A 24,984-nucleotide genomic window follows, 5' to 3' on the forward strand; every position below is an offset into this window, starting at 1 on the left:
ATTTAACTGACAAGATGTACAAATTTTTTACATATGACACCAAGAACGCCAAGCCGTTCAAGGTTGTCTTGAAAGGTCTCACCAACGATCAAACCGTTGATGAGATCAAACTTACTTTAACAGAATTACTTGGCATAGCCCCTACCCAAGTAATTCTAATGAAACAAAAATCACGAGGCGAAAACAGTCAGAGAACTGGAATTTCCCTTGTTAATTATTTAATTCATTTTAACCGCAATGAGGTTAACAACTTAAAATTTTTTGAAAAAGCACATGCTTTGTATAATGTGCGTGTAAAGTGGGAAACTTATAGGAAGTATGGCGGAGGTGAAAAGCATATCACCCAATGCCGTACTTGCCAACGTTATGGCCATGGTTCCAAATTCTGTAACATGGACCAAAAATGTCTTAATTGTGGAGACTCTTCTCACAAAAAGGACACATGTCCTGTGAAAGAGAGTAAAAATTTTCGCTGTGCGAATTGTAACGGCAACCATATGTCAAATTTTTATCAATGCCCAGTCCGTTTAGCAATTGTTTAGGCAAGGCAAGGTAAACAAAATTCAATTTCTCAATTAAAACCAACTTCAAAACAAAATTCTCCAAGCGTACCAGTGACGCATAGTTTACCTACTCCTTTGCATACCCGTTTAACTTATGCACAGGTTACAGGTAGTTCGAACATTATACCGCCTAGTGTTGGTAGTTCGAAAATGACCGTTAATATGGGTAAGCAAAACACGCTAGAAAATAATTGTACACCTATCACTCCAGCTAATATTGCTACCGAAAATATTTTTTCTAATGTCAACTGCCTGGGGCCTATTACGGCAGGTAAACTTTCTTTTTTGCAACAGGCAATGTTCGATCTTATGAACGCCATGTTGCAGGCAAAATCAATGTTTGAAGCCATTCAAATAGGCACAAATTTTACTATTAAAATTGTTTCTAATTTAAAATTTAGCAATGATTTTAAATAAAACAATTAAAATATTAAATTGGAATGCTCGCTCATTGAAGGCCAATGAGAATGAGCTTTTTAATTTTTTAACAGTAAATAATGTGCATATTGCAATTATTACTGAAACATTTTTGAAACCTAACATAAAATTAAAATATGATCCCAATTACGTGGTTCATAGATATGATAGGATTCAGGGTTCCGGCGGTGGAGTTGCAATTGTTATTCATCGCCGAATCAAACATCGTGCTCTTCCCCATCTTGAGACGAAAGTTATTGAAACTTTGGGAATTGAAGTTCAAACTGAACTTGGGATTTTATTTATTGCCGCAGCATATTTACCATTTCAATGCACACGCGAGCTCAAAAATTATTTTAAAGGTGATTTACAAAAACTCACCAGATCTCGTTCGAAATTTTTCATAATCGGCGATTTTAACGCTAAACATCGTTCATGGAATAATTCTCAAAGTAATTCCAATGGCAAAATTTTATTCAATGATTGTTCTTCAGGATACTATTCTATTTTGTCTCCGAATAGTCCTACATGCTTTTCTTCTGTAAGAAACCCTTCAACAATTGATTTGGTGCTGACAGATCAAAGTCATGTATGTAGTGATTTGATCACACATGCTGACTTTGATTCTGACCATCTTCCAATAACTTTTTATTTATCACATGAATCAGTTTTAAACCCTATGAGCTCTGTTTTTAATTATAACAAAGCTAATTGGGAAAGATACAAAAATTATATTGAGAGAAATTTCAATAATGAGCTTGATTTGCAAAACGAAGTGAATATTGATTCCGCTTTGGAAGCATTAAAATGTGCAATTGTTGATGCCAGGAATTATTCTGTTCCAAAGGCTCAAGTGAAATTTGATTCACCAATAATTGACGAAAATCTTCAACTTCTAATTCGTTTGGAAAATGTCCGCAGACGTCAATATCAACGTTCTCGTGACCCTGTTTTTTAAACTATTTATAAAGATTTACAGAAAGAGATCAAACATAGATTTACTCTTCTGAGAAATCAAAATTTTGAGACTAAAGTTGAAAAATTGAAACCATATTCAAAACCTTTATGGAAGCTGTCGAAGATTCTTAAGAAACCTTCAAAGCCTATTCCAGTTTTAAAAGATGGTGAACGTTTTCTTGTATCCAATGAACAAAAGGCTCAAAGACTTGCTCAGCAGTTTGAGAGTGTTCATAACTCAAATTTGAATTTTGTGAGTCCAATTGAAAATGAAGTCACACGTCAATTTGATTTAATTTCTTCCCAGAATTTTTACCTGCAGAAATAATTGAAACTAACTTGAATGAGATTAAATCAATTATTAAAAATTTCAAAAATATGAAAGCACCTGGTGACGATGGAATCTTTAATATACTAATCAAACATCTCCCTGAGAGCACAATGGATTTTTTAGTGAAAATTTTCAATTGCTGCTTCAAAATTGCATATTTTCCCAAATTATGGAAAAATGCAAAAATTACTCCCATTTTAAAACCGGATAAGAACCCAGCTGAAGTTTCAAGTTATCGACCAATCAGTTTGCTTTCTTCAATAAGTAAACTGTTTGAGAGAATTATTCTTAACAGAATGATGTCACACATCAACGAAAATTCAATTTTTGCAAATGAACAGTTTGGATTTCGCCATGGGCATTCCACAACTCATCAATTGCTCAGAGTTACTAATATGATACGAGCTAACAAATCTGAAGGTTATTCCACTGGAGCTGCTCTTTTAGACATAGAAAAAGCATTCGACAGTGTTTGGCATAAAGGTTTGATTGCGAAATTGCAAACTTTTAATTTTCCAATTTTCCTAATCAAAATTTTAAAAAATTATCTTACTGATCGAACTCTGCAGGTTGTCTATCAGAATTCAAAATCTGATAGATTTCCTGTCAGAGCAGGTGTGCCTCAAGGTTCAGTCTTGGGTCCAGTCCTGTACAACATATTCACTTCAGATCTTCCTGATTTGCCTCCAGGATGCACAAAGTCATTGTTCTGCGATGACACAAGCATTTCCGTAAAAGGAAAAAGTCTTCGTGTCATATGCAGTCGATTGCAGAAAAGTTTAGATATTTTTTCTTCCTACTTGCAAAAGTGGAAAATCTCTCCCAATGCTTCTAAAACTCAAATGATAATTTTTCCGCATAAGCCTAGGGCTTCTTTCCTCAAGCCAAACAATAATCACGTTGTCAAGATGAATGGGGTTATTTTAAGTTGGTCCGACAAGGTTAAGTACTTGGGACTAATTTATGATAAAAAACTTATTTTCAAAGAGCACATTGAGAGTATACAAGCCAAGTGCATCAAACATACGAGATGTTTATATCCTCTCATTAACAGGAATTCTAAACTTTGTTTAAAGAACAAACTTTTGATTTACAAACAAATTTTTAGACCAGCAATGCTTTATGCTGTACCGATCTGGTCAAGTTGCTGTTCAACAAGGAAGAAAACGCTCCAAAGGATTCAGAATAAAATTCTGAAAATGATTTTGAAGCGTCCTCCTTGGTTTGGTACACTCGAATTACATAGACTTACTGGTGTTGAACCATTAGAAGCTATGTCAAATAAAATTATTAACAATTTTCGACAAAAATCGTTGCAATCCTCAATTGCTACGATAAGCTCTCTTTATAGCCAATAAGTTAGCAATTAAGTTAGTTGTAAGTTTACTTCCCCTTTTCTGACAAGTAGGTTTAAATCCCTACGAATGATAAGTCCTAATTGCGAAAGCAAACAAATCCTAACAATTAAAATTACAAATTTCTAACAGTGTTGAGAAGTCACCATTTGTGATTGGACACACATACTCATTATTTACTAATATTTATCATAAATACTTAAGCTACTAACAAATCCCTTAAATAAAAAAAAAAATTAAGAAAATTGCAGAAATGAAAAAAAAAAAATCATAAATACTTAAGCTACTAACAAATCCCCCCTTAAATTAAAAAAAAATCGTCTACCCATTTTCCACTAATCGCAGGAAAAAAACAACGATACCCAGTGGGCCGCTGTCAGATTTTCGTAATTAGTCCCTGGTGCGGTGCTGAGATATGTATATGACAAGCCCCGGGGCGTTCGTGCGATGTAGATTTACCCCGCTTCGGTTGAGACAATAATGTGGAGTGAAGAATTTGCATGTGAAGGCTGATAAGAGGTCACGCATACACACACACCCCCACACTGTCTCTCTCGCTCGATTGTTTTCCCGCCGGATAGCGGGTGGCCGCTTTTTTCCCTTATCTCAATCCTTAGCTTACAGTTAATTGAATGTCAGGATTTGACACTTTGAACGGGAGATTAATTAAGATACTTGTCGATGTCACACTTTCTTGGTACTTTCTCTTGACGGTTCGCTTTGTGCCGCTGAAGCGGTGCAGCTGTTCAAACAACAAAGTAATTACTTCAGAACCATGGTCCTAAAATATCGTTTTTTTTTTCTCTCTATACTCATATTGGTTGCAGCCATGTAGAGTTCGTTGTTTGACGGCCTACACATGGTACGAATGTTGTACAGCGTTTGTTGTTTTGTGTGTGCCTTTCAAACATCGCAACCGCAACGTCAAATTTATTTTCGATTACACAAAAAGGAACGAAATGGCGTGGAAAAAGTTTCAAGAAGCTTTTCTTCTCGAACAGCGAACGTCTTACGGTCCTGGCCGGGAGAAATGGAAGCAGGGAAAAAATAGAGTTGCTCGTAACCGCAACAACATCATCGCAACATATGCTGGAGTGTCGTTTGCTGTTTGATGTATAATGCAATGGGGCCCTTTTCAGCCGCTCTAAGAGCGGAACTATAGAGAGATAGGTTAAGTACACAGAAATTGAATTAAACTAGTCAATAGATGGGCTTACACTTTTTTCTGTTGAAGGAATCTGAAAGTGTGATGTACATGAGAAGAGCAGTTCTGCTAGATAACTTTCAAAATCAAATTATTCGAAGCAGGTACAAGGTTTACTTAGGTAGTAGTAGGATACAATTGTTTCATTACATGACTAGTGGTACGTATAAGTCTGCTGCTCCGACTTTTTGATCGAAATAATATTCCCAGAAAATAGTTTTCATCCGCTTATTTTAGGTTGTAGAAGTCTTGATAAAAAAAATAAAAACATCTTGGCTAATATTGTGCTACAAATAATCATTTCTGTAAGGTTTTTATGATAGTCTAGTGTACTTTCGTCTATAGTAATTTAGTTCAGCACATTTTCACGAAGGACCATTAATAAATAAATGAAGTACATAACATGATACAGTAGGTAAGGTAATTTAAATTGTCCTAAAAACAAGGTTTTTTTCTGTTGTTCTACTTTTTTAACAAATTTTATTTTATCTTCACTGACACACCGCTCTTATTTTGATACAAGGTAATTCTTTATCGAAGTATATTATTTACGTATTGATGTAAAAGGTCCCTTCTCATCCATGATGTAGCATACCATCGGGTGTTATAATTACTCACCCAACACACACATAATTACCACCGAAAATCAATTATACATTATACAAAAAAAGGACGGAACGAAAAAAAACTGTTCAAATTTTCTGTTCCTTCGCCCTTTTTCCTTTTTGTACCAGTATGCAGGTACCGATACGGTCTCCCGTGATGAAGCGGGCGTTCTGTTTTGACAGAATGATTAGGTTATTAGTAGCACTTATCTCACACCTTCTTATGCGAGCAGTCCTTCAACGTTGATCGCCAGTCACGCCGCAGGCAGTGAAAAATCGCACCCCGTCAGAATGGTCGCCAAAATGCATTCATTCATGACCCACAAATTTCAAACCAACCGACGCATGTTTCGTTACGAGTCATACAATGCATGTATGTAGGTAGAGGAGGATACACATTAACCTCCGTTGTAAAGAACAGCCGTGAGCGCGAACTCACTATCCGGGTTCAGCCGATTCCTGCGCGTGTACCTGCAGCACGAAACGGAACGGAAATGCAATTTTTTCCGGTCCTTTAATGCCGAACCCGGTGCCGCTTGGTGTAGCGCCGAGAACAGGACACAGGAAGCTGTCGTAGTTCCCGGGTGTGGTTTACCCACGTGTGCAGGCCGACCATCCGCGAATCAGCGTCACTGCGGTCGGTGGTGGCGATGTTTTGGCTGCAGCCACTCCGCTGTTTTTGGCGAGAAGCCACATTTGTTAACTGATATTTCGACGGGGGACATTACAATGGTGTATATACCGACTTATTCTTAATACAAAGATAAAAACAATATTTTGATTAAGTGCTTTCAAACAGTAGTCTTTGTTTAGATTTTATTCAGCTAAGATAGGAAGGGGACCATTATACAAAACAATCAAAAGCCCCCCGAGAGTTCGTATTCCAACCTGCAGCAAATCACATCGGGAAACGACTCTCCCGCTGGAAGTGAAACATCACAGAGCCATCAGCGTATGGCCACACTTCCTAACGCAATGCCAAAAGGCCAAGGGGTGATTTCGGTTAAATATGCAACCATTTAATTTACACTCCCGGATCTAGAAGAAGAGATCCTACGTCGAGCGCCACTACCAGAGTTGATATCGTCCCTAGTGGGCCACCCGATGGCCAAAAAGCTTTTCTGGTCCTGATGGGACATAAATGTAGTTTTAGAAAGGATAAAAATTTGAAAACTGAGCCCCAAAGTCGTACACGAGCCTTTCTCTGTGGCACTGCTGGTGCACTGACTCTAATGGAACAGTGCACATGGGGACACAGGCATACCTGTGCATACTGTTTCGTACCTGAAACCGGAGATAGGCTGCTGCCCCAAAAAGGCAACGCAAAATGTTATCGTCCTCATCAACTGATATAAATAATTCGAAAACAAAACGATGCTTCCGCATTTTCGGCTCATGAATCTGTCTGTCGTTTGGTTTGCTAATGACAAGAGTCGTCCGTTCGTTGTTGTCTCTGTCTCGTAAACAGCCTCGAATGATGACGCGACATCCAACGCAGACAGGCTATCCTTTTGCCGGGACGCCGGTAGCATACGAGTGACTCCTGCCGAATGAGTGACTACCAATTTCGGGGGCATTTCTTCTGGTTTTCCACCTAATGGCATTATCATTGAGTCCCCATGACACAAAACGAAAACAAAGAGCCAATTACACAGGTTTTTCTTGTGTTAACTATGGGCAATCCGCAGCACACTTGGAACGTTCGGAATGAATGTTAGCCATTTGATATGATCCCAGTTTGCGACTGGTAGTTTCGGAATCGTTATCCAGCAAATTTGGCATCCGATGAAACGTTGCGTGAATTTCGTTCTGGAAAACGTGTGCATGCTGTGTTTTACCTTATTTTATTTCAAACATATTAGCATATTGAAAATCCCAGTTTTGGTTGCATTCGAAAAATACGATAGAGTGAGAATCTGTTTTTGGTATGATTTTGCAAAAATATATCCAATTTGTTATCAAAAAGAAAGCTTAATTAGAGATGACGTTAGATTCAATATATCTACGTTAATCTGAAAATTAGTAAACAACATGGACCTTTCTTCGCCAGCACCGACACTAAAGTTTACAACCGATCTAACTTTCTTGACGATTTGTTGTTGTTGTTGTTGTTTTACTCGCTCTAGTGCACACGAAATGCCTACAGGAAATTTAGCTCTCAGTTGTCACGTATTAAAGCTCCAACTTGCAGAAATTGAATCTTCATTGTAGACCCGATTACTGCAGCGAGTGGACGGTTGATTCTTACTGGAACCTGGCTCGACCTGCAGAGGACAAGGCAGCAATTGATTCTGGCGCAGCAAAGCTGAGCAGGCGACTCATTCGATCGCTGCGTTTCGAAGCAGTTGGATCAACTGGCGGATTTCACAGCATTGTTGAACGTGTCCGAACATGTAAGCAATTTTGTCTGGATCTGTCGCGTCGCATCAGCCTTCAGCCATTTGGCCACTACTAACAGCTATGAGTGTGCCAGTAGCATGTGTTGAGAACCATGTTATCTTGCTTGCTTACATGTGCAGGGCGTGCGGAGAACAACAAAAGAACAAGGGTCATAATGTGTAAATGGTAAATGGTAAATGGCCATCCAAAGTTAAGCTTAACCAAACAAGCTTGTCACTTTTGTAAGAAAATAAAAGGATTTTTCAATGCTCCAAATCACAATTGAAGAAGTTAATATATATTCCATCACTTACTAAAATCATCTACCTCAGAAAACATCCGCGCATCGTTCTATACGGCTACAACGGGACTCGTTCAGCAGCCAACCAAAGTTTTTTTCATCACTAGGGGACCACTTTTCATTTTTATCACTGAAGAAATCACTCACTTAACTAAAAATATGTTAATCGTCAAAATGTTCACCTCAAATTTCCAAAAACAAGCTTGAACTAGCAAACATCTATGAGATGAATTTCTACAAATCCTCAATTTTAAGTGTATGTATTTTCATCTGTTTTCACTGCGTTGAAAAAAATCAAAAGTTGCCAGATCAGTTTCTGTTAATGCGAAAAAATCATATTGTAAATGTTAAATTATTCCAACATAATTGACATAAATCGACAGCACTGCAGTGGTTACCTAGGTTACGAATTTTGCACGTAAACAACTACAGCGGATATCTAGGTAACCCACTACGACGGGCTGCGACTACGTTCATTCATGATAATGTGATTCATTCATGATTAACAGTGTGATGAATAAGGGGGCATCGTGAGATGAATAATTGAGCTGTGATTCAAGTTTTGAGATGGATATGGAAGCGTTGTGAAAAATAGTTTGTTTTACAAAATTCAGGATAAATCTAGCTAATTTTACTAAATATACAATGCTGAACGATTCCATAAGACCACGTAGGCGTATTTTGTTTATTTGTTCAATGATTCCGTAAAAGTTTGGTGTTTATTTCGTGCATTCTTCCTGAATATCGGCTTAACGAGATGAATAATGGAGCAGTTTCCCTAATTTAGTTCTTGCTTTTCTTTTCGGAAGCTATCGAAATTAAGGTTGTTTAGAATACATGTTATACGCGAAGCTTATCTTATGAGTTTTACCCATTTAATGTCAATTGGGTTGTTTGGCTATTCACGGATTTTGTATTTTTATAGATCAGTTAAAAGTGGTTAATTTTCTGAGCAAATCGTGATTTTTTGAAATATTATATCACTGTCTTTCGATTTTTAAATGAAGAATAAAAATCGCTTTGAATCACTACAATGACAATTGGTACAAGGGGGTACTGTCATTGTAGCCATTTCGAGCAGATTTCAATCAGTTTTAATTCGTGATTCAAAAATTGAAAATTTTTGAAAATCACGTTGTGCTTAGAAAATGCAGCTCTTTCATATGATATTAAAACTGATAAAGCTAAACAACTCAATTCCCATCCCAGAATTTCCGCTTGAGTCGTTCTGGTCTCCAATTTCAAATAGTTTCGTTCAGTTTGCTATTTGCTGGGAAAGGAAATTCGCTAAATTAAATTTTTGTCTTGACAGTGAACAATGGTTTGTTTGATTCGAATATGTGTTAAGCGAAGGCGCTTATATAAGATTTTCATTCATCCATTTAGTATAAATTTTAGTTTATACCGCTTTATCGTCTCATCATTCAGTTATGCATCGTTATAAAATAAAATAATATTGCAAGAAATACTTGTTTTCCACTATTTGTTTTGATGTTATATTCCATCAAAACAAATACCGTAATCCAACGTCATACGGTCGTGTCTCGGATACCATTCAATTACTTTTTTCGACACTTACTGTGGACTCCATGGACAAAACTAAATGTTTAGCGACAAAATTTCGGTTTTTTGCCTTTCTCCTAGAAAGGTATAGCAATCACTAGCAAAACCGAAAGTATAAAAGTGCTCCAAAGGGCCAAATGGCATATATCACTCGACTCGAGCATTTTCTATATGTATGTGTGTGTGTGTGTGTATGTGTGTGTGTATGTGTGTGTATGTGTGTGTATGTGCAGATTTTTATTCTCACTCACTCTTCTCAGAGATGGCTAGACCGATTTTTATGAAATTAATTGCAAATGAGGGTCTTGTCCCATAGGTCTTGTTGTCCCATAAGACCCTATTAAATTTTATTGTTATCGGATTTTTAGTTCAGAGGTTAAGTATCAAATTGTAAAAATCATGAAACATCATTATCTCGAAAACTACACAACCGATTTGAACAAATTTGATTTCAAATGAACGGGCTACCTGAAAAACCCTTTACTTTTGAGTTTCATAAAGATTGAACTTGTGGTTCAAAAGTTATTAAAAGAAACGTGTTTTGAAGACTGTTTAATCTCACTCATGTTTCTCAGAGATGGCTGGACCGATTTTCATAAAATCAGTGTCAAATGGAAGGTCTAGTTGCCCCATAAGACCCTATTGATTTGTTTTGCAATCGGACTATTACTTTGCCTGTTATGTTCAAAAATGTGAAATCCAGCTATGAATAGGAGCATATTCCGAAGACTACTTGGACTCACTCAATTTTCTCAGAGATGGCTGACCCGATTTCCACAAAATTGGTGTCAAATGGAAGGTCTAGCTGCCTCATAACACCCTAATCGAATTGTAACTTCGTCTGTGATATAACGAAATGTGAAAATCACGAAACTTTATTATCTCAGAAACTACACAACCGATTTGATTAATATTATTATCAGATGAGCGGGCTAGTTAAGGGTTATTTGATGAATTATGATTGAACACGTGGTTTCAAAGTCTGGCTGCCCTATACGTTCCCATTCCGTTTGATTGTAATCGAACTTAAGCAACCGTTATGTATGAAATTGTTAATAAAATAACGAAAATCTATTATCACAAAGATTACATGACTTATTTGAACATAACTAGTGTCATACGAGCGAGTCATCTCTCGAACTTACAAATAACAAACTTCATAATAATTTGATATGTGGCTCAAAAGTTATGGAAAGAAAAGAAATTCAAAGACTATTGAAAGCTATACCTGCTTTGATTGATATATGTGGCCTCAACATAATTTAAATGTGGTATCGTAATAATTTGAACGTTCCAAACTCATTGATTCCTTGCGATGTGTTTGAAGTCTCCAATGCACGACGAATCGGCCATAGGAAATGATCAAAATCAAATAACAAATCGTTTAAAATAAATGGTTTTATCGAAATAACAACATCCTCGACTTTTGGCTTCTGTACATCGCCTCAATTCGGAATATATTCATATTGGGAGGTATTTAGTTATTTTGGTTGTTTTCCAAAAACTAAAAGTGGTCATCTTTAAATACAAAATGGTGTCCAGTGTCAGTGTTTGGTTTCTATGCATCATCTTGATTACGGAAATATCCATATTGAGCATTATTCGGTCATTTTCGACTGTTGCCATTTAGCAATTTAAATTGGTGCCTGAGGTCAATTGTTAGCTCATTGCATCATTCTGGTTCCAGAGATACTCATATTGGATAGTATTTGTTTTTTTTTTGGGCTGTTTTCACAAACCGGTACTCGGCTTCTTGGATTTCAAAATGTTATTTAAGATAATTTCTAGCATCTGAGCGTCATTCTGGTTGAGGAAACACCCATATTGGGTGTTATTCGGTCAGTTTCGGCTGTTTCCCTGGAACCGGCTGCCGCTGTATATCATTCTAGATCCGGAGATACTCATATTGGGTGGTATTTGGTCACTTTGGGCTGTTTTTCAGAAACCGAAAGTCGTCATTTGGACTTCAAAATTGCCTGTGAAAACAATTTCTGTCATCTGGTCGTAACACTGGTTCCGAAAACATCCATATTGAATGGTGTTTGGTCATTTCCGGCTGTTTGCCAGATACTGGAAGTCACAATCTTAAAATTCAAGATTGTGCCTGTGATCAATTTTGAGCTTCTGTTCATCTTCTGGCTGTGGAGATACTCATATTTGATGGGAATTGTTTATTTCAGGCCGTTTTCCAGAAACCGGAAGTTGCCGTCTCACAATTCAAAATGTTGTCTGAAGTCAATTTGTGGCTCCAGTGCATCATTACGGTTCCGGAAATTCCCATATTGGGTGGTATTTGGTCGTTTGCAGCTGTTTTTCCGAAACCGGAAGTTGCCATTTTGGATTTTAAAATGGCATTTGAAGACAATTTCGATCGATTTTAACTCCTGTGTATCATTCTAGATCCGGATATTATTATATTGGGTGGAAATCGGCCATTTTTGGCTGTTTTCCATAAACCGGAAGTTGCCATCTTACAATCCAAAATGTTGCCTGAGGTCGATTATGGAACATATTCGTTACCACTAAAAACATTCAACTGCCAAATATGGTTCCATTTAGTTGAATAGTTCTCGAGATGTGCAGAAATGTGTGTTTTATTTGTATGGAACCCCTCCCTTTCAGAAAAGGGAGGGGCGTCCAACTAGTATTGACATATTTGTTACCCCTTAAAACATCCACATGCCAATTTTGGTTTCATTTGCTTGGTTTGTTCTTGAGTTGTGCAGAAATTTATGTTTCATTTGTATGGGACCCCTCCCTTCCAGAAGAGGGGGGGGGGGTCTAAAACTATCATAGGAACCTTTATCGGTACCAAAAACCCCTTAATACAAATTTTCAATTCGATCGGTTCGGTAGTTTTCGAGCCTATATGGATCAGATAGACAGACAGACTGGCTTGACTTTTTATATGCATAGATTACAACTTCAATATTCTAGAACCTAAAGAGTGAATATACATTTATTGGATTGAAGCGTTCATGTAAATCTATTTTTACAAATAAAAAATTGAATGAGAAAGGCTGGGTCTGACCGCTAGGTGGATTAATTTAGGTTTTTAATTATAGAGTCAGTTTTAATTATGTAAGTTAGAAGTCTGTGACTGAGCTATTTAGTAATATGTAACACAGATTAATCCACCATTTCCATGCAACGACACAGTGGGGGGAAATCGTTTTATATGAAAGTTAATATTATCACCACGTCTGATGCAAATGGTATTTCTCAATGATCAGAAGATTAACAGACTTGCCGGGTGCCACTATTGTGACAACACCACTTCTTGGCACCTTGTAATCATTCGTTTGAAGTTTCGTTTGTGAAACAGCGTGGGTGGAATTGAATTCTTCTTTGAGAATAGAAATTGTTTCAAAATAACTCTTTCACTATTAACGACGAGTGGTAGAAAAATAATAACTACTTCAATTGAATAATTTTGAGGGGCTAAAAAGTGCTTTTTGTGTGTTACAATTGCCATTGCTGTCTTTTGCCGATGCAGGGGATGACTCTAATTCTCTTATTATTCCTTCAAACACTGCAAGTTAGCAAATCAAGTGAACACACGCTACCAGCAGACGCACAACTAAAAATTAAGGCTGTAGTACACTATTCGACCTCCCAGATGGTCTCGAGGTACGATGCTAGCCTAACAAGCCTGTCGTCGTAGGTTCGAGTCTCTACTTGAAGAGACTGTTAGTGTCAGTAGGATCGTAGCGCTAGCCCCGCAATTGTCCTGTACACTTGACAGTTGGCTGCGAAGCCTGTGTATTAAAAAATACAGAAGGTCAAGTTCCGAATCGGAACGTAGCACCAAGGCTTTGCTTTTTTATACCTTTTGACGTATTTCCAAAAAAATACTTCACCGTCAGTGTAATGGTGAAATTTTTTCGACAACAAACACTCCTGTCAAATATTTTGTTACTGTTTGGCCAAACATGTTATGTATGTTTGTCAGGCAGTATTACACTTATTACACTCATTACGACTCATTACGCTAATTACGACGTTTGTCAAACATTTTGGTCAAAATTTTTTCGTGGTTGTTGTTTGCTCGTGTCTGTCACTTTTGAAAAATTGATAGTTACAAACAGACAAATTTTCTTCTGGTGAATGTCAACGCAAGCCAGCTTTAACCCAAAGCTCGCTCCGAAATTGTTGTTTTTGTAATCTGCCCGTAACTCCTCGTTTTTCGTTTGTACCCTTAATCTTAATCTGAACAGCGACTTAAGAAGTTTAACATGAATCTTCAAATAGTGTACTAATCAAAAACAGTTTGACACCGGCTTAAAACTTTCATATTTGATTAAATAATCTTCTGTCAAATATTTTCTAAATATAATAAGTTTGACAAACAATTATCTTTGACCAAAATTTTATCTGTCAAAAAGTGACAAATATTTGACTTGGTCAAATAGTATACTATTAGTTTTAGCAGTACCCAAATTGCTGAAAGCTAACGCGCTAGATCCGGAAAGAGTCACTAACATGTTCAGCAGTACTGCAGACATGTCTGCATGACGGTGTTCCCCACACAGACGAAAGATCCGTCCACAATGGAAGGCTGCAATCTAATGAGCGAGTATTGCACTAACAACCGTACAAACATATTATATTTGAAATCAATACCTGCTGCGCTGTGACTCGCCGCAACTCTGCCTGCTGCTGATCCACTCACTTCCCAGTAAAAAATCCTATTGCAAATTGCAATAGTGCACAGTGTCCAGGAATGCAATCTAGCGGAACAAAATTCATAACTCCCGATCGTGTTGGTTTTCTGAGATAGTGTTTTCGGCAATGTTCATGAGAATCATCAAGGAATATTTTTGTATGAAAAAATATTTGTACTAAACGTGTACTAAACTAGAACTAATTTTTTTTTCTTTAGTTTTTCAATTTAGAAGGATGATAATATGAAACTCTTCCAAAGTCACAACTATTCAAGGAGCCATAGTGTATGAAATATTGATTTTTTTGACAAAAAACTTTCATTTTAATTTTTTTAAGTGTAATAACGAACTCTATGATTTTCCAATTATAAATCTTTGAAACTTTGAACTTTTCCAAAGAATTAGGTTGAGCTCCAAGGAGTTCCGAGCTGAAATTTTGTCTAAACACACCTAATTGAATATTTTTTCAGCCCTGAGAGTTTCAGGTTGCGCTTTTTTGCGCTTACGGAGATATGACATTTAAAAAAAATCATAGGAAATTTTCGTTTTTTTTTAATATCTCTAAAACTACAGATCATAGCGATCCTATTTCTTGGCAAAGCTCAAAGTTTAAAAAAATAATAATTAGAAACTCATAGAGTTTGTTAGTACCTTTAAAAAAATAAAAAAATACACTTAAATAAATTGAGAAAATGGAGAAAAAAAATTAGTACTAGTTTAGTACACGTTTAGTACAAATATTTTTTCATACAAAAATATTCCTTGATGATTCTCTTGAACATTGTCGAAAACACTATCTCAGAAAACCAACACGATCGGGAGTTATTAATTTTGTTCCGCTAGATTGCATTCCTGGACCACTGTGCGGTGGTCGGATAGACAGTGAAGACTACTTTCGTGCATGCAAGCGTTTCTACGTGACTATTGAGAGTAATACTTCCGGTGGATGTGTCGTGTACTGTACAGAGTGTTCAATAAATTCAAATACAACCTTTCATCATTCTGTGGGTGTGCACCATGTGGTTTCTGTGAACCAGCAAGTAAATGAAGGACGTTTGAGGGCATAGCTCTAAAATTCATTATCATGCATACAAATACAAACGTGTTATCGATAAGCGTATTTTATTTTTAAAAACGGGTCTTCAAAGTTCAATTGGACATCACATTAATATATATTTTCCTGCCAATAATCGTTTATAGTACCCTTCAAACGCTAGTAGTGGTTCCAGTTGCCGAAACTTGCCTATTTTGACAGTTGGAAATGTGAGCAATGGCTTTTAACAGACTTTGATGTGTGACCTTGTCTCTATTAGAAGATACATCTGAGCATGTACATGTATTCTTATGGTAACCGAATAAATATACATAACAAAAAAATTCAAAAAACATACTATTTACTTTCATTATGATTGCATTTGAGTCACTTAACCAATTATGTATAAGTAAATAATAAATATAAACCGCAGTTTTCATTACTGTGGACAAGTTATACAGAAAAACGAATGGTTTCTGGTATTGCATTAGGAAGTTGACGTTTGGGACAATTTTGCTATTCAGTTAATCTTTTAAGACTTTTACACAATTAGAAGCTCTAGAGGTAATGAATAACTTTCCCTTTTGCAATAATGTGGTTAGTCGAAAAAATCATGTAATTTTGATTTTTTTTTTCGTCTTACCATACACTCAACGCACTGTACGCCACGCGTTTGTGGTGGTTTGAGGCCGTATTTGACGTGGGAAGCTCCCACTGGTGTTTATGGAGAGAAACGTGAAAATCAACGCCGCGTGCTACAAGGCCAATGTTCAAGAGAAGATTGTAGCCCCGGCACTTCGGGAGCTCTACGGGAAAGATCATTACGTCATTCAATAGGACGGTGCACCGGTCTATACAGCGAATATCGTCGTTCAAGCGTGATGTTGGGTGAATTTCACAGATTTTCTCGACTTTGTGGCCTCCCAGCTCCCTGGACCTCAAACCCCCGGGCTTTTATGTATGGTCGTACATGCTGGCCAAGGAGAGCGAACATAAAGTGAGCACTATGGCCCAATTTAAGAAGGGAACATCCATTAATGACGCAGCTTTTTTTACCCCACCCTTCCCCAAAAATGTCTCAAACTCGGCCTACAGCACAAAGGGGTTGGGCTCTCAGCTAATATGTCGTAAAGGTTCTCAACAAACACTGCTTCAATAAAATTTGATTCAGTAATGAAAGTGTTGTATTTTAATTTTTTTAACACATTTTTAAAGTGTATTCGAATTTATTGAACACCCTGTAGAGTCGGCTGAGAAAAAAATGTAAATCATTGTTTAGTTTGATTTAGATTGAAAGTAAGAATTTTGCTTGATATTTGGCCTTGCTTTCAGATCTGAATGGTTGAAATATGCGTTCAACAAAGCTCTACATTGTTTCAATAGTACAATAAGTATCGTCACAAAATTTCAATTTTCCACATTTTGGTGCACGCACAGCTAGTTTTTTAATTGATTGTTGAATAATGGAGGAATTTCGTTGGAAACTAACAGAGTTTTGAGCATTCAAGTTTAGAATTTGTAATTGATTGATGGATGAACTTTAGAAAAGTGTTTGTACTTTCATAAAAAAATGTTGAGAAAATATCATTTTAAAAAATCCTTTTAAAAACAAAAAGTGGTTAAGTGATTAAAAAAATCGGTCGCTCAGTTTGTTTTTCAATGAATTTTGAGGATAGACAAATTTCTTGCCTAAAACTCTTCTGAACAAACCAAAGCACAGTGGTTCAATATAGTAATGTCGCGAACTTAATTCTGTAGTGTTTGTGTGCTTCACTTTAGGACTATAGTGTCTTCGAAGCAATTGCTTGTATTGAAATCGCTCACAATATGGTGTTATGCAACATCAGCCATAGCCTACTGTGGCAAAAATAAAATTTGTAACTTTTATGTTTCTGCATGAAACTCAAAGTTGTAGATAATTTTATTACAAATAACTTTGCTAACAAGACTTTTTCTCTATGTAATGTAGATTTTGAAAAAACGACTTTTGTATGACAATGTTCGTAAATTCAGGTTTTTGCTTTTAACTGTTTTGTTTGATTTTTTTTTCTGAACACATTGTCCTAGAGAATTTTAGGCCTTATCATATTCTAAAAGTTTTACAAAGACACTTTGCTAAGATTCCTTTTAGTTTGAAAGATAGAAGCAATTTCAGCAATAATTTACTCTATTTCCTACTGCGGATTGGAGGAAAAGAAGAGACGCCCGGAAACTTACACTCACTGCCATTTTGAAGGTTCAGATCAGTACTTCAAAATGGTGGAAGAGTTACTCGTCTAACTCGTCACAATTTAGAGAAAGAACGTCAAACATTTTTGTTGTTTTGCACATTTTGCTTTCAGCATATCGAGATATCATCATAGTAACACGCTTTTGAACGTTTTGTGTATGTATATACGATTGAATATGTATGTGTGTGTCCCTCAGGAAGCACACCCGAATTCGAATACAGAGATCACCCGATTATATCACACCCTGATGATTTTTGGCGTGATAAAATAGGGAAAGTGATAAAATCGGGAAATTTTTAAAATTTTATTTTTTTTATTGAAGATGTTAAATCAATAACTAAATACGTAAACTCATTGATTTTTTTTTTAGATAGATAATTCAGTTGCCTAAAACTTTTCTGAACAAATCTAAATAAATAAAAAACCTAAACAAATCGATGTAAATTTGCAAATAGATTACAATTAAGTTTTTTATTCGTTCATGTTTTTGTTTGAATTGGTAAAATGAACTACTCGCTTTTTTGTAGCGCAGTACCATCAGCAAAATATTAGATGTTCTCACAACACTAAACTTTGCCAAAGACAGCATGCTGATATCTATCACATATTGCAACCAGAAAAATCCTAAAATGTAAATAACGATTTTTCAATGCCTGGCATCGTCAGTTTTCATACGGATGGCTCGAAAATGGGATCCCTGAAGGGATCTGGTATATACGGACCCGGTATCAGGGAAACGTTTTTCCTGGGAAAATGGCCCACTGTTTTCATAGAAAACTTTATGTTGCTTGCAAAGATGTCTTCTGTAAAGTTTCTTGTTTTGAGACCACCTAATACTTTGCCTAAGACACCAAGCGTCTATCTTTATTTAATGAAATAGTAAATATTCTATCTCACTTTTATGAGGATTGATCACCCAGCTTTCTACATCAAAAGATGCGTTTTCAAATATTTGGAAACTTCTCCGAACATATTATACGGTTATAATAAACATTTGTATCACTATTCAATTATTCGCACGAAAGCAGCAAAATATAACATTGTGCATCGGTTAAATTTTTAATGTAAACTACATCCAGAATGATGTTATTCTACACAGAATTATGAAAAAAAATCTAAAATATTGAAGCGTAATATAAAATCAGCTCACCCTGACATTTTTTAAATGAAATGTTTTATGATGATAAAATCGGGTGAAAAATGTGATAAAATCGGGGGCAGATAAAATCGGGTACTGATACAATCGGGTGATTACTGTATTTCATAATTTTAACATCTCAACTTATGTACATTAAATTCAAATTTCATAAATGTTATCGAAGCAAAGAATAATTTTGGCAACGTAAATTTTGTCAACTCCCATGAATTCTCAAACGAACGGTCGGTGCCTGTGATGTTGGTGCAATCTGTCACAATCCCAACTTTTCTGGGTTCAACCCCAGTCGATACGGATGAGATTTCCTGAGCAAACATCTTTTAACATAGGTATTTATATCAAAAAGTAAACCTGGTAGTTCTAAATTTATTAACTGATTACGTCCGAAAAAACAATGCGAATCCGCTTGATAATATTTTCGACCAAAATCTACCAAAAATGTGCACGTAACTGGCCATAATGGCTCTAATTGCAACCAGAGCGATAACAATCGGACTTTATTTTCGGTAAACTGCGCCTCCTTGATAACCCCGGCTGAAATCCAATTTTCGCTTTTCTCGTTCTTTGCAGATATGCCTCAACTGCGACCTCCACCTCTGCACCGGTTTCTCGAGCAGCCCGCCTTCAGCCACTTCCCGGCCCGGTTCAACGCCAGCTCCGGCAAGGGTTCCCTCAATTCTTACAGTCCAAGTACAAATCATCACCACGGCAGCAACAGTGGCAGTTCCAGTTTGAACACCAGTGTCGAGTCGTCCAGCGATTACAAGCCGAACATTACCCTGCCAGGTTAGTTGAATTTATAATACTCGCAGCCAAAATACGGTCCGTCCGCCGGGGAGAGTGATGAACGAAATTGAAATTCTCCATGGCAATCATTTTCCGAAGCGGCTGCCGGCTTGAGCTGAGCGTGCTCGAAAGCTGCATCTGCCGCTGCCCGCCGAATGTGACCCCGTAATTATGTGTATGCAAAATTGATTACATCCAAGCAATTCACAAGTTCGAACGATGCCGACTTTCGGGCAGGATATCAAAGGGCATTGCACCCAGCGTGAGGTGTTGTCATTCGAGGACAGTCAGTTTGCGTTTTGTAATTCCCGAGATATTTTGGATCTACCATTTGTTAAAATAATCTTAAGAGCACAGATTTTAATTTGTTTTAGTCAAAATTGTTTTTAAGAAAGTACATTTCTATGGGGGCACATAAAACGACGAACCGGTTGCCCCGTAATTGTATCTGCGCCGTCGAAAAGAAAACAGAAGCTCGCCGCTCGGAATTGAATTCTTAAACTCAATACTTATTGTTTTTCGCTTCGCCATTCGCCGCGGTCATATTTTGCGCCCCCGTTGCGGTGAGGAACAGTTTCAACTTTCGACGTGAGACCTGTAACGTCACCCGAGCCCCCCCGCTTAAACCATAACAGGGTGGAATTTGACCGTTTGCTACCTGTTGAATTGCGGTCAGATCCTCTCGGTCGATCAAAGTTCATCATTACGGGTAGCCTTGCGTATTCCACAGTTTTTTTATTGTCGAAAAAAATCTCTAGCTGCAATGACTTGAATTGATCCAAGCATTAAAGAAAACAAATTTGAATAAACTATTAAAAGAATGTATGAACAAATATTTTTCCTTTGTTCAAGCACATATTCAGGTTCTTGGTTGGAAGGTTACATATTTCCTGCTGAACATTCAATGAAAACTACTTCAAATACTTCGCTTTTCGGTTCGTAAAATGCAACCAGTAATTTCAACTCAATTTTATCTCCGAACAAAATCGGTACAGCATTTTGCACCGATTAGACAGAACCTAAGAGACCAGCTGATTCAACGGTCGACGGTTAACGAGATTCATTCAGTAAACGCAATCTTCTCCCCGAAGGAAAGGATCGCATCGCACGGAGGTTAAGGAAACAGAAGCTTGGACGCGGCCATTCAATATTTGCATACGGCATTCGTGTTCCCGGTACGAGAAGGGAATCCGAAACGGCACATGCAACTGAATTGGCATTGTAGAGCTGGAATGGATTCTTCCATTAACTGCATGGTGTATTATTATGTGTTATTTTTGCAACGCTCAAGTGAAAAGCGTACGGCAGTATTGCACGGATCGGTAATCATCTTTATTTCTCGTTCTTACTGCTGTATCGTATCGATTTCCATTGGTATTATGAACCCATTCTTGTGTTGTTTGACCTATCGGGAGACGAGAGAGAAAAAGAACCAATTTACACCGGAAACAGAGACGTTCAAAAATAGAGCGACATCCAACAGATGTTGCGAGTATACAAATTTCTCTCAAATTAGACAGTATCACTTGTTACAGTTAGTCTTAAAGGTTTTGTAATGGTACAAAATTATTATTATTCCGTCCCGTAAAAATGAGTTTTTGATCAGAATTTACCGAAGCTAGTACACAGAAAAACTTATGAACAACGCATATAGAATACGTGCCCCGAAAGCTATCCGTTTAAGTTATTAATTTATAGGTGAATTAAGTGGTCAAACTTGTTAAAAAGTGTCAAGTTGTGATCTGTGATGCTTTGTCTAAGTGAGAAAAGTGAAGGTTTTGTGAAAAACACAGTGTTCCTTGCATGAAAGTAATATTTTTTCCTCGAATTGCAATTGAAAATTGTAAGGCCAGCTAAGTTGCGTGAGTGTGAGTGCCTACTTTGTGCGTCGCGCTAACTAGCGGTTCGTTATTAACATGCGAAAATGGAATGCATGGCAGTATGAGCGAAGAGAACGATAATATCTGGAGAGAGAGCGAAGAGAGTAGTGTTGCGCTGTGCTTGTCGGCGTTTGTTTCGCTGGCATAGGCATAACCAAAATAAAACAGATGAGTATAAGTTTTTGTATCAAATATTTTAAGAATGCATAGGCTCTGTGTTGTGGTTTTTAGCGGGTTTTGGACTTTGTCAGAAGTGTAAATGTGTCATCTGTTGGGTGCACAAAGTGTGGTAGCTTTTCGGTTGCGGGTAGAGTTTTTTTTATATTTACAAACCAGATTGTGCGATGCACTCTCACAGGTCAAGATTGGCAGTTTTACAATATAGTTTCAAAATTTATCATTCGAGCATGACAATGCGGCATGCGATTGATGCATCGTCTACAATTGTGAGTCCTGGCAGGGCGGTGACATTTTATTCAGGTCTATGTTCTTGTTTTATGATTTTCCTAGCTTTTGGACAAATGTTGATATACATAAGTAACTTTTATTTAATTATGTTGAAATCGTTTTGGGTGTGAAAATAGTTCACGACAACTGAACTTTGATTGCAATTATTTTGGCATTTTAATAATAAATTTGGAACTCTGTTTTGTTTAATATGCTTTTTTTTGCATTTTTTCAAGTTTTTGGGCTATGAATGCATGAAACTTTGTCAGTTTTTATCCTCAGTAGGTCTTTGGTGCGAAACGTCGTGTCGCGTATGCGTCGGTAGGAGAAAATGGAGCAGTCGTGCATTAAGCCCCGGTGAAACGCATCATCGGCCCGGGTGAGTTATGTTTATCTAAGGGTTTCCGGAGTGTAGTGGGCACGCTATAGTTTGCTTCGGGGAGGTCAGCTCAGTTTCGCGCACGTTATTTTGACAGCGCTCAGTGTAACTATCTTAATACAGCGGTTTCGGAGTTCAATGACCATTACATCGTATAATGCTCTGGTGTGCCTTGTGGGTTTTTTTACTCGCTCTATCGGTTCTTTGAGCTGGTACCAGTAGTTTGCATTCGGCGTGCGGTGCGTTTTACGAAATTCATTCGTTTCGTGGTAAATTTTAATAGTTCACAGGATGAAACGCGAAGTTTGGTGTGATACAGACTGTTAACGATTGGTTGCTGATAATAACGATTGGTAGAAACTTCGATTCTCCTATATGCCGATACAGCGATCGTGATGCGGTTCTATTCATATCGTATTCTGATGGCCGGTTGCGCAGAGAACGAGAAATATCCATATCGGGCGCGAATTTGTGTAGAAAAGATCGCACCATCAACCTCGATGGATCCAGATCAATTCCTTTCCACTAACACTAATTCCTTCCTTTGATACTTGTGGATGATGCAGAGGATTCCTCGGTCTCTAGTAGCAACAAGTATTAAACTAACACTCCCGATATCCCTTCCTCTATTGATCTGCATTGGGCGTGGCCAGCTACGTTATTGACCAGTGAAAAGAAAAATCACCAGGAATTGTACACTGAAAATGGCTTGCTACTCCTAGGCACCATTTTGACGGTTCTTTGTGCAATTTCAGCTGATTCTGGTCAATCGCGGGCAACACACGGGCGATCAAATATGCTATGCTATGCTATGCTATGCTAGAATTTACCGAAGCTAGTACACAATTCTAATTTCTCTCCTCAATGGACATGCACTTCGTCTTACAACATTCAATCTATCCCCAGACATGCGTTCGATTCGTAAAGATGATCCTACCAATCGGAAGTAGCCATATTGACTGCAAATCTTGAAAAGTCCATACGTATCTGCAAGGGCAGCTCGACATGCAGCAGATCTTGTTTAATTTTAAATAGAGGATAAAATCGGATAATCACCCTTGTCCGTGCTCTGATGATGACATTTTAGGCCTCGTTCGGTTGAAATGCGCCACATTACCATGCGAATGTGCGTGCGTGGATGGGATGCTGCTGCTGCTGCACGTTGCATATGACAGCACCGGCAGATAGTGGATGATGCCCCGGCCAGCATTCAGGAGTCCAATTATGTACTGGTGGACGGACGGGGGGTAGTCATTTCATTGGAATCCTGGCTGAGAAGCAACAACGCTTCCGAACGAGTTCGAATATAAAAGAGTCGCATGCACCATTGCACTGCTGACTTCACTGGCCACTGCAAGCCATGGAAGGACGATGAACGAGTTCGGACGTAATACTAACCCCGCTTTTGCTGGTGTAGCGTTAGAATGTTAGAAATATAATTTTCGACTACAATTATAAATCGTGCTCTCCCATCACCGCTCGCAGGCTGGGAGCGCCCTCTGGCATGTGACCATTTCGTGTCTTCGGGCCAGATATCCTGCACTGGAGGCAGCAGCAAGTGCCTCGCCAAGGGAATTAAAAGGCCTCAATTTATTTTAGGAAACCAGCTGGAAATTGAAAATGTGATTTGAACTGATAGAACCCACTCGACAACTGTCTAAGCGCATTCAAGCAGCCTTCTATTGGATACATTATGCATAGTTTGACTTTAGGCCAGAATATAAAAATATGCAAAGAGCAACAGAGTCCCGTATATATAGTGCGAAAAAGCATGCACACAAAGGCATATGTCGAGTATTATGTGCATGAACATGAGCGGAACGCGGACCCACATTACGCGTTTTTTGGACATCATAATTTTTGTAACACATTTTCACTGTATCGTCAGTTACCCGTTAAATTGGCCAGTTATTTAATTTGTGTCCTGACATTTATCGTTGTTGGGTGCGATTTACCAACAGCGTTTGCCTTCGGTAACATACTCCATTTGGTTGATAATAATGATTGCGGGATGGTACGTATATTGAGCACGGTTAGTTGCTTTTTTTCGTCCTTGGAAGGCATTATATAATGCGTCACAGAAATAAACATGACCTGATATGAAATTAATAACGTGAAAGTGCGCGTTATGTGTCACCGCTATGGTAAATTATCGTATGAGCTCGTGGCAACTTTATAGTTTGTATTTAAAATTTACACTTCGGGATCTGTTTTTTATATATTATTTACTTTTATATTTCGTGAACTCATTTCAAATCATCTCTAATTGAGACATTGTTTTTAGAATTTGTACAGTAAGTAATTTATATCTGAAATATAATAATTGGAATAACATATATTTTTTGGAGCGGTCGAATATAAATTTTGAGTAATCCAAGATTTTCACTATTGTCGAATATTTAAAAAAAAATTAAATAGATTTTTGAAATTCAGCGAAGTAACTGTGTGTTCTTCTGATGCTTTTTCAATCCGAAACTTAAAATTTGCAAAGCAGGCATGGATGAGGTATAAATCTAAATCACAATCCCCAGTTCCAATTTATTTTCGCATTCTAAAAACTTTATACACTGCCTTTCATGTTATCATCAATTTCTATTTAAAAAAACACGGGGAAAGAAACTGTACAACTACTTAAACTATTCTTGGAGTTGCTGGAAAGCACCGTTTCTATTTTGTTGTCAAACAAATGTATATTTGAGTGCTTCAAATGCATTTAAATATTGCTTTCTACTG

General features: G+C 37.4%; 1 protein-coding gene across 2 annotated transcripts in view; it reads left to right on the top strand.

Annotated features, from left to right (window-relative positions):
* Positions 1 to 24,984, top strand: part of LOC129718579 (protein lozenge) — a 135,445-nt gene that overhangs the window by 73,479 nt on the left and 36,982 nt on the right. For both annotated transcript variants that reach the window (XM_055669488.1, XM_055669489.1), the window contains exon 5: positions 19,330 to 19,545. In XM_055669488.1, the coding sequence (XP_055525463.1) occupies positions 19,330 to 19,545 (216 nt within the window). The remainder of the gene's footprint in view (positions 1 to 19,329; positions 19,546 to 24,984) is intronic.

Source organism: Wyeomyia smithii, chromosome 1, assembly GCF_029784165.1.
Source record: "Wyeomyia smithii strain HCP4-BCI-WySm-NY-G18 chromosome 1, ASM2978416v1, whole genome shotgun sequence".
NCBI classification, from domain to species: Eukaryota; Metazoa; Arthropoda; class Insecta; order Diptera; family Culicidae; genus Wyeomyia; species Wyeomyia smithii.